The sequence below is a fragment of the Physeter macrocephalus genome, chromosome 9, assembly GCF_002837175.3.
Source record: "Physeter macrocephalus isolate SW-GA chromosome 9, ASM283717v5, whole genome shotgun sequence".
NCBI lineage: Eukaryota > Metazoa > Chordata > Mammalia > Artiodactyla > Physeteridae > Physeter > Physeter macrocephalus.
This window is the reverse complement of record NC_041222.1, coordinates 59,682,939-59,698,888: the sequence shown is the minus strand read 5'-3', so window position 1 is coordinate 59,698,888 and position 15,950 is coordinate 59,682,939. Positions and strand designations below refer to the sequence as shown.

The window sequence follows — 15,950 nt, the reverse complement described above, 5'->3', positions numbered from 1 at the left end:
ACTTTAGTGAGCAGTAAATGCAGGGAATGACAAGGGTGAAAGCTGTACTCATTCTGTAATCAATTCCTACAGGTTACATCACCTTTAGGTTACTTCACTCAGACACAGAACATTGTCTGACTAGTCTCTCCTTGGCCAAGCTGTCAAATGACACCAAGCCCGCACAGGACATCTCAGGGTGCAAGACCTCATCCTTTCCAAAAGAGGTCTGGCACTGTCCACCAGCTACACCTAGAAAACCACCCAGGGCTTTGGATCCAGGAATCATGTCAAGGAACATGAAGCTAACACATCACTGACAAACAACACAACGTGTGCCACAGTCATCTGGGACCCTCAACAACTACTTAAAGAACAACTTCAAATTACCATGTAGCTGTCTAATGTGCCCATACAAGATAAGGGCATTTCACTGTACCTGTGGTGGCATCAGCCTTCCACAAGCACAGAAACAGATGTGGGATGCACAGTCAACCACTCTGCTCTCACTGGTAAAGATCCCTGATGCCTTGTTGGAAACTAGCAATTCAAAAAACTCTTCAATGTTCTACAGTCTCTCCATTCCAAAGTTATTGAAGCTCACTGCACTAGCAGCCTACCAAGCTAAGAGGATGCTCAGGAAGTAATTAACAGCTTCACTGTTTAAAACTGATCAGGGACTACAAAAAGAAACTTGTGTTTCACCAGAGAAAAATACCAAAAAAACTAACCATGGGGAAAAAACTGTAAAATATAACATGTATTAAAAGAGGCATATGTAACATTGAACCTTATGTAATAAGATTGACAGCAAATGAGACTTAAAATTTATGTGTGTATTTACATAATACATGTATTTACATACATTACATTGTATGTAAATGTGTGTGTATACATATACACACATAAGCACCCATACAAATGAATGTGTTATAGACACAAGGCATCGCAAAGGCTTCTAGATTTTTACCAACACCCACTCGATAGACCACAGTTCCCAGCCTCTTCCCTTCTTCCCTTGCATTTAGGTACTCCATGGCTTGGCCAGGTTACAAGTTCCAGCGAACTGAACCTAAACATAACGGATTGTTCCTTCTATTAGTTTTCTGTTGTTGCATTACCACAAACTTAGCAGCTTAAAACAACAGCCATTTATTTTGCTCAGAGTTCTACAGGTCATAAGCCTGAGCCAGCTTGCCTGGGTCTCTGCTCAGTCTCACGAGGCCACAGGGTGTCACCTAGACTGGCTCCTATCTGCTGACTCTGGGGAAGAAGTCTCTTCCATTCACATGGTTGGCAAAATCCCGTTCTTAAAAGCTGTGGACCTTAGAAGGTCCTTGTTTCCTTGCAGGCTGCCATCCAAGAGCTGCTCTCTGCTCCTAGAGGTTAAATACACTCCTTGTCACATGGCCCCTTCATCTTTGAACAGCAACAGCATGTCCAGTCCTCTCTGACCTCCCTTTCTGCTACCAGCCAGAAAAAAAATGCTCTTCTTTTAAAGGGCTCGTGTGATTAGATTAAGCCCAACCGTACAATCTCCCTTTTGCCATATAAAGTAATAATCTCAGAATGGACATCTTTTCATAGTGACAGGCTGACCCACACTCAAAGGGCAGGGGACCATACAAGAGGGAGGGTCACTGAAGGTCTTAATGTCCTGCCGACCACATTCCTCTTCCGGGTCTGGCCCGTGAAAATCTCCCATGCTTGATCCAACACACTCTTTCCCTTTGGCAATCTTGAAAACCACGTGTTAAAGATGGCGGAACCCTAGTCATCCTGGATCCCTGAAGCAAATAACAGGAGATAAGAATGAAAAGAAGTTTGAGCAACAAAGATCCCTTAAGACCCCTTGGTTAAACCAAAGCATTAGGACTTCGTGCAAAGTTCAGATTAACAAAACCAAATGTACTGGTTGAAAATGAGATCTAAAAAAGGTCAAACGGATCCAGTGGGGAACAAAAAGATTCCACTGTGGTAACTGGCAAGTGGAACGACAAGAATAAAACATATCAGAAGTCTTCTAAGTTTTTGAAGAAATGTTATTGGTCAAATCAGCCATGAGCCATGAGTAGTTAAAAGCCTGTGACTGTAAAGTGACCCCCAAATTTAAATAAACAGGAAGCCACCTAAAGAAGCTCTGCAGCTCCCAGAGGCCACACTCCTTGTCACTCTCTTTAGACTTGGCCAAATAAAAGAAAGAACAAAAGAGTTCTTCCCAGATTGCAGAAACAGGGTAAAACCAAGGAACTTCCTCTACTGTAGGGGCGGGGGACTTCACCTTACTCAGCAGATGGCATCACTGTTATGGACCATAAATGCCATGATTCCCATTCTTTCTTTTTCCAAGTGGGAGTGTTCACTGTGGATGATCTTTCCTGTACACTAAAAAGCAAAGGCAAACTATCCGTATGTGCCTAACAAGAACTGTACCTTGATATTGAGATATTGCTTAAGCTGCTCCAATTAGGATCTATTTGTAAATTCAGTGTGAATTATAAGAAAGATACTTCTGTTTCTTTCAGATATCACAAGTCAGAAGAGGCTAGAAAATAATCTGAGCAAACCTCCTAGGAGCTGAGTGGTTCTAGAGAGTGACAGATAGCTTCTCTACAGTCATATACCATATATGATTTGACCCAGGGCTAGAGGAGAAAGGTTAGAGCAAAGCAAGGAGAACATCATATTCTGATTTTAGAAGTTGTACTAAATGTAAAATCTTCATAAATAGTAATTTCCTGAAGCATCAGACTCAGCTGAAGTTTCAATATCATTTGAAAATATTTCGTTGATAGTCTGCAAGAATACTTGACAGGGTCTCACAGCATGACATTTTAATAGGTACAGCTATACACAGCTCTCTTCTTAGCCTTTATTTTCCATTATAGACCATATAAATCACTCAAACATTTTGGCTCCAAATTGGTCAGTGAAATAAAGAAAATCTAAACCAATAAAAAGAGCACGTGAGAGAGAAAGGCTGTACTGTAAAGTCTTTAAAACTTCATATTTTGTTTCCTGCTCCCTCAACATCCCCACACACTCAAGCTGTGAGCACCCCACCCAGGTGACTAAGTGCACCCGTGTGATAAGGTGGGCCACACCACAAGGGTATTTTTTTCTGCCTGCCCCTGACTGTGACCTAGTAACATTCTCATGCACCAAGGAAATTCCCTCATCCGTTTTCTTGCGTACTCCACCCTGACCTTCCATAAAGGTGCTTGTTCACGGGTCTTCACCCTCTCTCTTGGCTCCCCACCTGCTTGGTTGAGCCCACTTTCTTGGCCCTCCTCCCCTGTGACCTCTCTCAGTGTGCAGTGACTCTGTCTCTCTAGGACCTGTGAGTATAATAAATTTTGTTTTCCTAAACCTCTGTGTTCCCCACTTGCGGCCACACCCGACTGGTCATCACATAAAAGAACACAGACAAGGGTACAAAGGATTAAAAGAACAGAAAGGGGGAAAAAGGAAAGCCAAGGAAATCCTTTAATTTCCTAACCCCCAGAATCTTGCCCATCTGGCCTTAACTTCTGAAGGTCTGCTCATCCCTAGGAAAGCCCCACCACTTTAAACCCTGGAGCTGTTCTTCATCTCACACAATTCTCATTATTCACCTACCTGTGGTCTTACCCTTCTTGCTCACTTCCTCAAACCACCCACTGTAAAGAAAGCCCAGGGCTCCTGATGCCCTTATGCAGACAGGCTCAGCAGAATGGAATCTGCTCTGCCAGCTTAAGCAGCCCAATGTTAACCTCCTTCTACAATGACATTTCTTCTCAAAACAGTCACCATTTTCCCCAACCAAGCCTTGCCATTTTCAAGGGTATTTCTAATTAATTTGGGAGGTACTTTAAATTTTCCAACTAGACTGGAACCAAAATTCATATAAACTCAATTTAAAGCACTGAAGAATCACTGTGAGGGGAGAGCCCTTGCAAAAATATAACCGTGTCCACGAAAAAAACTTCAATCAAGAAGAATCTCAGTCTCAAGGGAAATGATTCTCAGTCACCACTTTCAGTTTAAACACCCCACAGGTCCATTTGCCAAGTGTATCAGGAGGTTATTATATACATTATCACAAACATCCCATTCAATTCTGACACCTCTAGGAACTTTTTTTTATATATATTTGATTGCCCCTAAAATTCATTCAGAGAAGGCTGCATTCTGAGCAGACATTGTAAAGCCCAGTAAAGAATGGAGGGAGTGATCGCTATTATAAGGACCACCTCATTCTCTCCTGATGACATGATCAACTTCTTATAATGTATTTTTACTTTGTGGGGAAGAGAGGTAGGGATTAGGAATTCCTTTAAAAATCTGGTGATAGGCTAAGGACACTCTCCCACAGAAAACTGCACATATAAAATGTGGCATAATTTTAGCAAATAAATAGGCCCTCTGCAGTCTATTATGGACCCCAGGCTAAGAACCTGACAGAGGGTGCAGGGATAGAGGTAAGTCATACTCAAGATTGTGAAGGCAGCAGAGATCTTACTGCTTAGAGCAGGCAATTAAGGAACTGAGGACCTCACTCAGATAGAGTCACAACTAATTATATATTTAATTAAATACCTTAACCAGTTTTAAGTCTCACCGAATCAACAAATGCATAAACAGATTCATGTAACATTCTCCAGAGCAAAACATCTATATAAAACACAGCATTTTAAATGTGATGAAAGCATGAGGAAATTAGTTAAAACAGAAGAGCATAAAATACCAATGTAATTACATGTTTCCAGTTGAAGAATCTGAGTGTGACAATAATTACATACCAGACTATATCATAATTAACACAGGCTAACCAAATATGCTTTATCCTTTAAAAAAATCAGAAGGTATAGTCTATAATAGGTATATACCCTAACCAAACTCATTGAAAAGAAGAAAGCATTTCTCATTTTATGCAATAAAAAGCTATTATTTACAGACTGAGTTGTCCCTTTACATTGAATCGAACACAATGTTTAGAAGAACACTGCGGTGAATGCTTTTAGGAAAATAAGGATTGTTATAGGCTGATTAGCCCCCACTCCAAATTCATATGCCAAAGTCCTATCCTCCAGTATCTCAGAATGTGACCTTATTTAGAAATAGGGTCACGCAGATATAATTACTTAAGATGAGGCCATACTCATCAAGTACGTTGGGCCCCCAATCCGCCCTATTGTCCTGGTGTCCGTACAAAAGTGGGAAATTTGGACGTAGACAGACAGGGAAAACACCATGTGAACATGAAGGCAGATATCGGGGTGATGTGTCTACAAACCAAGAAAGGCCAAAGATTGCCAACAAACCACGAGAAGCTACGGAAGAGGCCTGGAATAGATCCTTGCCTAGTACCTTCAGCGGAAGCATAGCCCTACCAACACCTTGTCTCCAGAAGTGTGAGACAGACAGTAAATTCATGTTGTTTAAGGCACTCAGTTTGTGATACTTTGTTGCAACGCTACCAGACTAATACAGGGACCTAACAAATTATACTCTGAAGAACCTTTCACTCTGCAGCAAGGTGTGTCCATATTAAATGCTTGATAAAGTTTTTTTTTTAAAGTATAGATTTTGTAAGAACAGCTTGTTAACTGGAACCGGAGAGCAATTTTTACCTAATCTGCTGCTGGTTTAAACCAACAAATGAAAAAAAATGGCATTATTCTTGCTAAAATGAAATCTCAATATACATGAAACTCACTAAAGTAGAATAATGCATGCTCATTTGCCCTATTTTATAGTTTAAAAAACTGTATCTTATTTATTCTAATTGCATGATAAATTATATCTTTATGAGCAATTAAGTAATAAATTATATTCAAGTAAAAAAGATGATCAATTTTTGCTATTTTAACATATTCTCAAGCTTAAAGGATTTTCCCCTTTAATAAAATTTATTTGGCAAAGGCATTTTTTAATCTCAAAAGAGCAGAGATGTTGAAAATAATTGTCAGCAACAAGGCAGAAATAATCACTTCCAAACCAAGAAAACAGTGGTGACACATCTAATTCAGAGATTTCCAATCAGTGGGTAAACACTGAAAATAAACTGCTTTATTAATACAAATATCATCCCTCACAAACGTAAGCAAAACACTAAATTTCACAGAGACAAGAGAAATGTTCCTGAAGCAGAGCCTTCCACTTATAATGTATCTAATCTAGCATATCCATTCTCAAAAAGGAGTAATTCTAGGTCTAAAGTTTCCTCTGTAGATAAGATCAAGTTCATGGAACTGTATGGGGGAAAATGGCTTAAAAAGTAGGACATGGCTATTTCCCCTAATATCTTTGTCACATGCAAACATTAGCACTGGCTTTGCATGCCCTTGAAAATGCCCACACATGTACAGGGAGAATAACATTTGCCTTGGGCTTTCTAAGATCGTGCTACATTAAGTTACGGATAAGGGATTGCGTGTCACTTCACCTTTAAAATGAAAGGCTTTTCAGTAAAAAAATGAAAATGACCCAGTGATTCTGCCTCTGGATTCAGTGTGATAAATACTAATCTCATCTCATCACAAGCAGACCTCCTCCAAGGCTCTGAGAAGTTCTTTCATACCACAATTCAAGTTTTTATTCTGAACTTCAAGGTTGCATGTAACTTCACAATTTAGCTAAAATGGAGTGGTTTGATTAATTTTTTAAGGTAGCAAAGCTAGAAATTCCAGCTTCTATAATTTCCTCATGTCTCATTATTATTAATATAAAGGACAGTATTTTATACTAAAAAAATTATTTTTAATGTTAATACCATTTATTGAACATTTTAAAATGTGTGTTCTACAAACTCATTTATCTTTACATCAATTTTAAGAAATGGTTATTATGCTCATTCTAGCAAGGAGAGATTCAAAAGTTAAATAACTTGCTCAAGGTCATAGACAGCAGAGATGGGTCAATCCTTAGCCTTTCCCACTCCAAAGCCAAGGTTCCCAATTGCCTTGTAGGACACTAGGGTTTGCAAAGGAAGTCTTCAGAATCAAAGTGGAAAAAGGATGTGGTATTAGTCAATTTGGTGCTGGGGGTGGGGTGATGCTTTATAGAAGTGACAATTACCAGAAATAAAAAAGTTAGTGACATCAAAGAAATCCTGCCTGACAATTTCTGGATAGCACATATGCTGCTTCTGTAAACCTGAAGGAATGTGAAGTATAAAGTTATTAGAGGCCTTCCAAATTACACCAACAATGCACTTACACTTACAAATATTTCTTCTGGCAGAGAAGTCTCAGAAAGATCCAAGGTGAAAAGCAAAAATACATTAATGGGTATTTTTACCTAAATAGTCTTAGTTTTTCTCCATTTCCCAAGCTGACAAATATAACTGATTCTATAAAAGCAGGTCTGTGGTGATAGAGATGGCACGTGGGCACACGAGATGAACTTCATGCTGCATCTCTCACCCTAACTAACCAAAATTCTGTAAAACATAAACCTCACCTTCTCTGGAGGTGGTTTATAATAGGACTGTTATTGTGGTAGCCTGGGAAAAACCTCACTACTTCTCTGAGAAATTATGATAAAGCTTGGTATTAATTATGAGCAAATCTATGAAAAAAATATTTAAGGCTAAATTAGGTGAAATATTTAAAGAAATCAACAAAGTCCTTGGCTTAAGACCTCTTATTTTAAACTAGAACTGTTTCAGAAGGGTAAAAAAAAAAAAAAAGTAACCACACTCATTATATAAGAAATAGGTCACATTATAAGTATTCACTTATTTTTCCCTATGTGACCTCTTATTTTAAACTAGAACTGTTTCAGAAGGGTAAAAAAAAAAAAAAAAGTAACCACACTCATTATATAAGAAATAGGTCACATTATAAGTATTCACTTATTTTTCCCTATGTAAAATTCAACCCAACCCATTGAGATTTAAATTATTAAAATCTGAATTAAAGAAGTTTTATTATAATCACAGCTTATTAACCCCATAAAGATGGGCACATCCAAGATATAAAAGGCTCACTAAAAATAATACTTTGAAATACATGATGATTTGGTAATGTTAAGGCTGCAAACCCATGGGAAATTTTTAAAGGCATGCAGACTGCCGGTCGAACCTTGGCCTCAAAGGAGTTTCATGACAGAGTTCTCCAAGGAAAAGTTAACGCATGAGCTTCCCAGAAGGAAACCCCATCCTCCCATTCCTAGGGAGCCTGCGGACGCCTTGGAAGGCGGAATTCGGAGACCACGGGGGAAGAGCGCAGACCGCGGGCATCTCCGCAGCCACCCCCAGGGCGCGCCACCTCTCCTGCCAGCACATCCCGGGACAGCCGGGCGCACCGACACCGCAAGGTCAGCAGGGAAAAGGCGACTTTACATAATCTCCCGCCGCGCCGCCGGGGCACCTGCGCGCCGAGGCGGCGCTGCCCCGGGCCCCCGCCCCCGTCGCGCCCGCGCTGGGCGATGCGGGGGCGACACTCGGAGCGACTAGGCTGGACGCCTGGGACCCGTGGATGCCCGCAGCGCCGCCCTGAGCCGGGGGTGCGGGACGCAAGGCGGGCTCCCAGCCCCGGGATGCCTGGGCCGCCGCCGCGGCGGGCTGGGCGAGCAATGCGGGGCGCGGCCGGGCCCGGCTCGCTGCTGGCTGGGATCCCCACGCTCCCTGCCCGCTGCCGGCGTCCAGCGCGCCCTCCGCGCCTCCTCCCGGGACCGCCCCGCGGCGCACCTGTCACGCGCCTTACCTGAGTGGCTTTGTGGAACTGCTTCTTGAGCCCGGCCACCGACATGGCGCAGGAGGACCCGCGGGACTACTGCGGTGCGGGGAGCGGGCGGCGGCGGAGCCGAGCGGGAGGACCGGGCGGTGCGGCGCGCTGGCCAAGCCGCCGCTCGTTGTGCAGCCGCCGGGGCAGTGGGCGCGGGGGCGTGGAGAGGCGCGGGACGCGGGCTCGTGCGGAGAGACACCCTGACGTCAGGGGCGAGCGATGCGCACTCTTAAAGGGGACGCGGGAAGCCCCGCCCCGGGCGCGGGGTTGGCGCGGCAGGTGCTGGGGCACGCGCTACCTGGGCACCGGCACCTGGCGCCGCCGCACCCGCGGGCTGGCTGCCTGCTTAGAGGACCAAGGGGGTCCTCCCGCCCCGGGAGTGTCCTCCTGCCCCTGCGGACTGAGGCCCGGTGGCTGCAGGTTGGCAGCCCAGGCACCGGCACGACTCAGGTGACTTGCTCAGCTTCCAGGTAGCCGCAGAGGCGCTGCCTAAACCAGCCCGCCTGCCCTTTGAGACTGGCCTCTTTGCAGGCTGGAAAGGAGGAGTGGCATTCTCTCGGGTAATGAATAAGTTATTGCTCCTTGCTCGCTTGGGCACAGAAACAGTTCTCCGTCCTGGTTTCACTATCCTTTAAGCCTACATAACGTTAGGGAAAGCCACCAATGCTGGGTTTGGGGGTTTTTTTTTCGATGTGATACAACTTAATGACTTAAAAAGAAGATGAAAAAAATATTTAAACTTTAAAGCTGGTCAGGTAAATAGCATTTAATCCTCTGTTTACAGTTATGAAAAAGCCCAAACATGAACTTGGCATTCACTTATGACAGTGGATTTAGGATTTTCAACCTAAAATAAGCATTATGTAATGTAAAAAAGCATGACGCAAAATTGTACAAATACTACATATGCAACGAAGTATATACGGCTGCGCTCAAGCAAAACTCTGCTGTAACTAGATGAACTGTTAATAAAGCAGCACTAGACGACTTCTGTATGCTGGTGATTAGTCGCTTCCTCTTGTTTTTCTAGGACTGAGAAGCACATAGAGAAAAACTTTTGGTCCCCATGTGGGGACCAAAAGTTATAAGGAGAAGAAGCCAGAGTGACAGAAGCCAAGATGAGAGACATTGCCAAGAATGAGGAAGGAAACAGCATGGCAGAGTGGGAGTACTAGGAATGCCTTGCATCACCTCTACAAACCCTGCTGCCTGGGAGGAACCGCAGGCCCCACTCCCACCCTGCCAGCCAGGCTGCTTGGGCACGGGGTGAACAGTGGATACAAGGGAATCCTGTCCACCCGCTGATCTACCAATCATAGTTCTTGATAATGTGAGTTGAAACTCATAACGGCATAATCAAGCAGATAGTTGTGGATCACAGAGCAACAAGAGCACATGGGCTCCTGACTGAGGCTGCAAAGGGAAGCAGACAAAAGGAGCAAATCTCCAGCGTGCTAGTCCTTACTGATGTTCAGGTACCTTCCACATACATGGTAGAGTTGCACCTGCCAAACCCCTTGTGGTTAAGTGGAGCACTGTGACAAGTTTTAACTAGTGGGTTAGGAAGGTAAGTGACTGTCACCTCTTGGCAGAGAATTTAACTGTTGGTATGAGATGCTACAAAGCCCTTTCCCCTCTCCAACAGTATTTTAGGTCGCTGTGGTCTGTCAAACAAAATCCAGTGTGAGGATGAAGCAGGGTAAAGTCCTCACTTAATGTTGAAAGACATTTAGCATTTGTGAGAAATAAACCTGAGTAATTTTAATTCACTGAGTCTGGGGTTGTTACTGTAGCCAGACTAGTCTCTCCTGACTAATGCACAGGAGAGAAAATGCTTTCCCATTTCTCAGAAGAGGAGGGGAGATTTTCCATTTCCTGCCATGGCCCACGTGTGTTTTATTTTTTGTCATTAGATGTCCATGAAGTGGCCTGTTTTTTTCTTACAAAAGCCTCACTGAAGTTTGGGGAGGTGTGTTCTCTTTTTTGCAGCCTCACTGAAGCAGTGCGCAGACTAGGCCCCCAGGCCCGAGGGAAGGGTGGCGCCATGCAGTGACCATACCCTGAACTCTTACCCTGTGTTTTCCTTACCAGCTACAGACAGTGAACAATTAGCTCTGGGGATCCATAGGAAATTCCAAAGGAATGTCAGGGCCAGGGACAATCTGTGTTTCACAGGGACATCAGACAGGGAAAGGTGAAAGTCCTGCCGATAGATAAGTAGGGCTACTTATCCATCCGAGCCCAGGAACAAACCAGTAAAGTGAAGTTACTGAGGTCCCATGGAGTGGTTTGCCTAGGGCACATATATTCACATCTATAAGGTCCACTGTGATGATTCCCAGATTCTTTTTTTGTTTGTTTGTTTGTTTGTTTGTTTTGCGGTATGCGGGCCTCTCACTGTTGTGGCCTCTCCCATTGAGGAGCACAGGCTCCGGACGCGCAGGCTCAGCGGCCACGGCTCACGGGCCTAGCCGCTCCGCGGCACGTGGGATCTTCCCGGACCGGGGCACGAACCCGTGTCGCCTGCATTGGCAGGCGGGCTCTCAACAACTGCGCCACCAGGGAAGCCCCCCAGATTCTTGATATTAGAAAACTCTGAAGGAGTTTGGACTCACTGCAGGGCTAGGTGGGGCTCTAGGCTGGAGAGATTAGATTTCGGGTTAGTGTTACAATGGCTGCTTTTGTACTCTAACAGTTTGGTAAAGCCTGCATACAAACACACACACACACACACACACACACACACACACACACACACAAACTCTCTCTCTCTCTCTCTCTCTCTCTCTCACACACTCATGAAAAGACTGCCATAAAATGCTAATAATAATTTTCCCTGAACAGCCTTTCTCAAATTTTAGTGTGCATCAGAATCCCCCAAAGGACATGTTAAAGCACAAATTGCTGGACCACATGCCAGTTTCTGATTCACTAGGACTGGGTGGGGCCCGAGAATGTGCATTTCTAGCAAGTTCCCAGGTGATACTAATGTTCTGGTCTCGAGACCAGACTTTGAAAACCCCTGGACTGGAGTAAAGATATTAGGAATGAAGTTTTTTCTCTAGTCTCCCAATTTTTATAATGTTTTCCCATTATTTGTATAATACAAGTATTATATAGTTAATTTCTCCTACCTGGTTCCTGATCTAAACAATGGAACATGTTCAGAGAAGGATGGGCCTTGGTTGAAGCTGCTAAGAGATAGAGCAATTAATCTACAAAGTGGAAAGTCAAGGGGATGCATGAGCTCTGGCCTCGAAATGTGAATGGTGTGAAAGGGGGCCCGGAAAAGTCTCCTCAGAACTTTGAATATTTAACTGAACCCTAAATGTAACAAAAACAAGTCTCTCTCTTTCCCTCATTCTTCATCCACCAACTTAGAACGCTCATCCTTCAAAGGAACTAACTACCTTGGGAGAAAGGACTTGAAATCTTTTTGAAACCATGGTTAACTCTCCCAGATATCCTCTGGATTTCATGTAAACCCAGTATTTCTATGGAAGCCACAATTTATACCTATAAATTAAGATGTTTTGAAAGAGATTTGTTGAGTTCCTTCTAGCAGGCATCGGTAGGAGGTTTGGGGGATGCATGGTAAGGTGAAATACCAAGACGCACATAGACTAGACATTGAACCCCAAGGAGTTTCCAGTCTAGCAATTCAGAAGATTCTTCTTATAGACATTTATTGTGACTTGAATATAGAGGGACAAATGCACCAGACACTGAAAAAAATTCAAACCCAAGTACCCTCTTTGGTTGCAAAGAAGCTGTGACAGAGGTTCTATGGAAAAACACAGAAGCACAATGCAGGAAAGGGGAATCAAAGGTCAATGAGGAAGAACTTTGTTTAATGAAAGGTTATTGTAATTCAACATGCTGCCCTCTCATCTCCTGAGATCATGTAAAATGGTAAATAAACCTAGATCTGGAAAGTTCCAATTAAATGAAATCCCACACAACCTCATCTCACTAATTGGGCAGGAAATTCACGGTCAGCAATAATTCCATCACATCATCCATGCACTATTTCTCCTTGCATTATGCCAAAGCTCCTGGCAAATACCAGACCTCTAGTTTGCACAGAGCTGGTACATCCCTAGCACCTTTCAGAGGGTACCTCATTCCAAGGAGGCAGAGGACAAGCAGCGCCTCTTATCCTTTGCCCTTCAGCCCGTGACGCCATTCCTCTGGCCCACGCCAGGGCAAACTGCTCCTGCCTTTATATGTAAGCTCATGAAGCTCAGGAGACATAGCAAAGCAAAGGCATTAAACTCCAGCTTCTTGTTTGACAGAAGAGAACACAGAAGTAGGGAAAGGAAGTGACTTATCATTACTTTTTCTACCTCAGCCTCTAGCCTCAATTTTGGGCAGAGACTCCAGTCAGTGTTAATAAATATAGACTGGAATGAATGAATGAATGATTGAACTGTTTATCACTGTCACTGATACTGTATTCTTACCACATTGGGTCTGATGTTCAACAGCCTTCACCCAATAGCCTTGTATTCAAGCATGGATTGTGCAGGACCCAGATGGTTGTTCTGGGGTAGATGGCACTTAACATATGAATTTGTACCTTTGGAAGCGGCCACTAGCATTGGACGCCCACCCAGTATCAACAGGGCTAATGAGCCCTTTCCTAGAGAGGGGAAATCAAGGAAAGACCACCTTCATTTCCTTGCTTCCAGGTTTGTCACCTACCACCCACCCTCCATCAGATACACTGAGAGAAGCACACTTTTGTCTGCTGGAGGTGAAATGTGTGGGTCTTGCTCTCCCCTCCAACCTTTCCTTCTCTCCCACACAGCCCTCCTCCCTCCAAAGCACAGGGGCCTCTTCCTGCAAAACCTTTCTCTTCATTTAGTAAACCCTGTAAACCCAATCACAGGAGGAGGAGGAGGGAACTTAACCGAGTATGTGATTCACATTAGGCTCTTACATCTGGGTCTGTATTTGTTACTTACATCTCAGTTTGAAATGCTCCCAACTTCCCTAGCAAAATCATGCCATCTCCAGTGCCCATCTCCAGTGTCTTTCTTTTGAAGTCTTTCCCCATCCTTCCAACCCCATATTCTTGCTTCATTTGTCAAACCGCAAAGCCCTGATTTGGCACCTCTGCCATGAACTTGGTCTAATGTGTTTTACGTATTGATATGTAGTATTGAATTCTTAACTCTTTGAGTGTAGGGTCTTTACTTTTACAACTCTTAGTAGATAATATAAACACTAGATATGGTCTAATTGGAATTTTAAAAGCTTGATGAAATTTTTAAAGCTAAATCCAGCAGAGGTCCAGAAAGACGGGAACTAGCTTGCTTCTCTCCAGCTGAGCAGACAGACTGTTCAGTGGTCTTAATTGCTGCTCCCTTGCTGTATCCAAGCCTGAATCTCCAGGTTCCTGTAATTTTGAGAATCCTCAATGACCCTCCCATAAATTCCCCTTTATTCAGTCAACCAACATTGCTTTCTGTTATTTGCAATCAACAAATTCCAAATGATATATCCCCTCTCCCATCCAACCCCTGCAATAATATTCTAATCTCAGTTCCTTTTCTAGTTCGGATCTAGCAACGCAAATACAGCAATTTACACAACTATGGTCCCATGCTAAGCACTGCATTAGCTTCCTTCTCAGACAAGGGTGGACAGATTGAGTAACAAGGAATATAGTCCTTTAGCAAGTGGCAATTCTCCCTCTAAGACACTGACATTCTGATTTACAAATCAGATCTTTTGTTTATTTGCTTAGTATGTGTCAGGCTGCCAGGGTCTGAATCTCTCAAGCTCCTGGGAATTGGCAGCTGAATGCTGGTAACTAAATGCTAAGCAACTGGACTCAGAGACAGCAGTGCCCACTCCTGGAATGGGAGGAACCTTAATTAAGTGTAAATTGTTAGGGCATTATTACCATTGGCTTATTTATTCTACTCCGGGATGGATATTATCATTAGAGATTCTGAAGGTACGTTGTTAACCCTGAACATAAGCTCTGGCTAGTCAGCCTGATAAAGTATGGTGTTAAAGAGGCCAAGTTCTATTGCTATTTTAGTAGCCAGTTAGCCATGCAGAGAAAAGTTATTCCTTAGTACAGTATGCATTCCACCCTGTTATCTGAAGGCTGCATTCTCTTGAGTACAGAAAAGTCCAGGTGAGAAAAAAGAGACACTTTAGTTCAGCAAAAACCTGTCAACAATACTAAGAACTCAGAGTACAACCTACCAATATTCTTTCTATCAACATCAGCTTTATATAGTAAAAATACATTCTACTCTATGTTCTTATTTTTTAATTTTTTAATTAATTAATTTATTTATTTATTTATTTTTGGTTGCATTGGGTCTTCGTTGCTGCTCGTGGGCTTTCTCTAGTTGCAGCGAGTGGGGGCTACTCTGTTGGGGTACACGGGCTTCTCATTGCAGTGGCTTCTCGTTGCGGAGCATGGGCTCTAGACACGCGGGCTTCAGTAGTTGTGACACATGGGCTCAGTAGTTGTGGCTCACAGGCTCTAGAGTGCAGGCTCAGTAGTTGTGGCTCATGGGCTTAGTTGCTCCACGGCATATGGGATCTTCCCGGGCCAGGGCTCGAACCTGTGTCCCCTGCATTGGCAGGCAGATTTTTAACCAATGCGCCACCAGGGAAGTCCCTACTTCATGTTTTTAATAGACAATTTATACATAAGTGATTTATCTTTGATTTGGGGGGACTAATTTTTTGTCCTTTAAAAAATTATTGATGATTTTATTTAATGTGCACAGCTTGTATTTTCTCTGGCCCACACATATAAAGTGTCCATCACCTGGAGTCTGTCATACAGAGTGAAGTAAGTCAGAAGGAGAAAAACAAATACTGTATGCTAACACATATATATGGAATCTAAGAAAAAAAAAATGTCATGAAGAGATTAGTGGTAGGACGGGAATAAAACACAGACCTACTAGAGCATGGACTTGAGGACATGGGGAGGGGGAAGGGTAAGCTGTGACGAAGTGAGAGAGTGGCAGGGACATATATACACTACCAAAAGTAAATTAGATAGCTAGTGGGAAGCTGCTGCATAGCACAGGGAGATCACCTCTGTGCTTTGTGACCACCTAGAGGGGTGGGATAGGGAGGGTGGGAGGGAGGGAGACGCAAGAGGGAAGAGATATGGGAACATATGTATATGTATAACTGATGCACTTTGTTGTAAAGGAGAAACTAACACACTATTGTAAAACAGTTATACTCCAATAAAGATGTTAAAAAAATAAAAAATAA

At 43.3% G+C, this 15,950-nt stretch overlaps 1 protein-coding gene across 1 annotated transcript in view; it reads right to left on the bottom strand.

Annotated features, from left to right (window-relative positions):
* Positions 1-8,851, bottom strand: part of SH3GL2 (SH3 domain containing GRB2 like 2, endophilin A1) — a 200,464-nt gene extending 191,613 nt beyond the window's left edge. Inside the window, exon 1 of the mRNA XM_024126845.1 lies at positions 8,670-8,851. Within this exon, the coding sequence (XP_023982613.1) occupies positions 8,670-8,714 (45 nt within the window). The 5' untranslated portion in view covers positions 8,715-8,851. The remainder of the gene's footprint in view (positions 1-8,669) is intronic.
* Between the last annotated feature and the right edge of the window lie 7,099 nt (positions 8,852-15,950).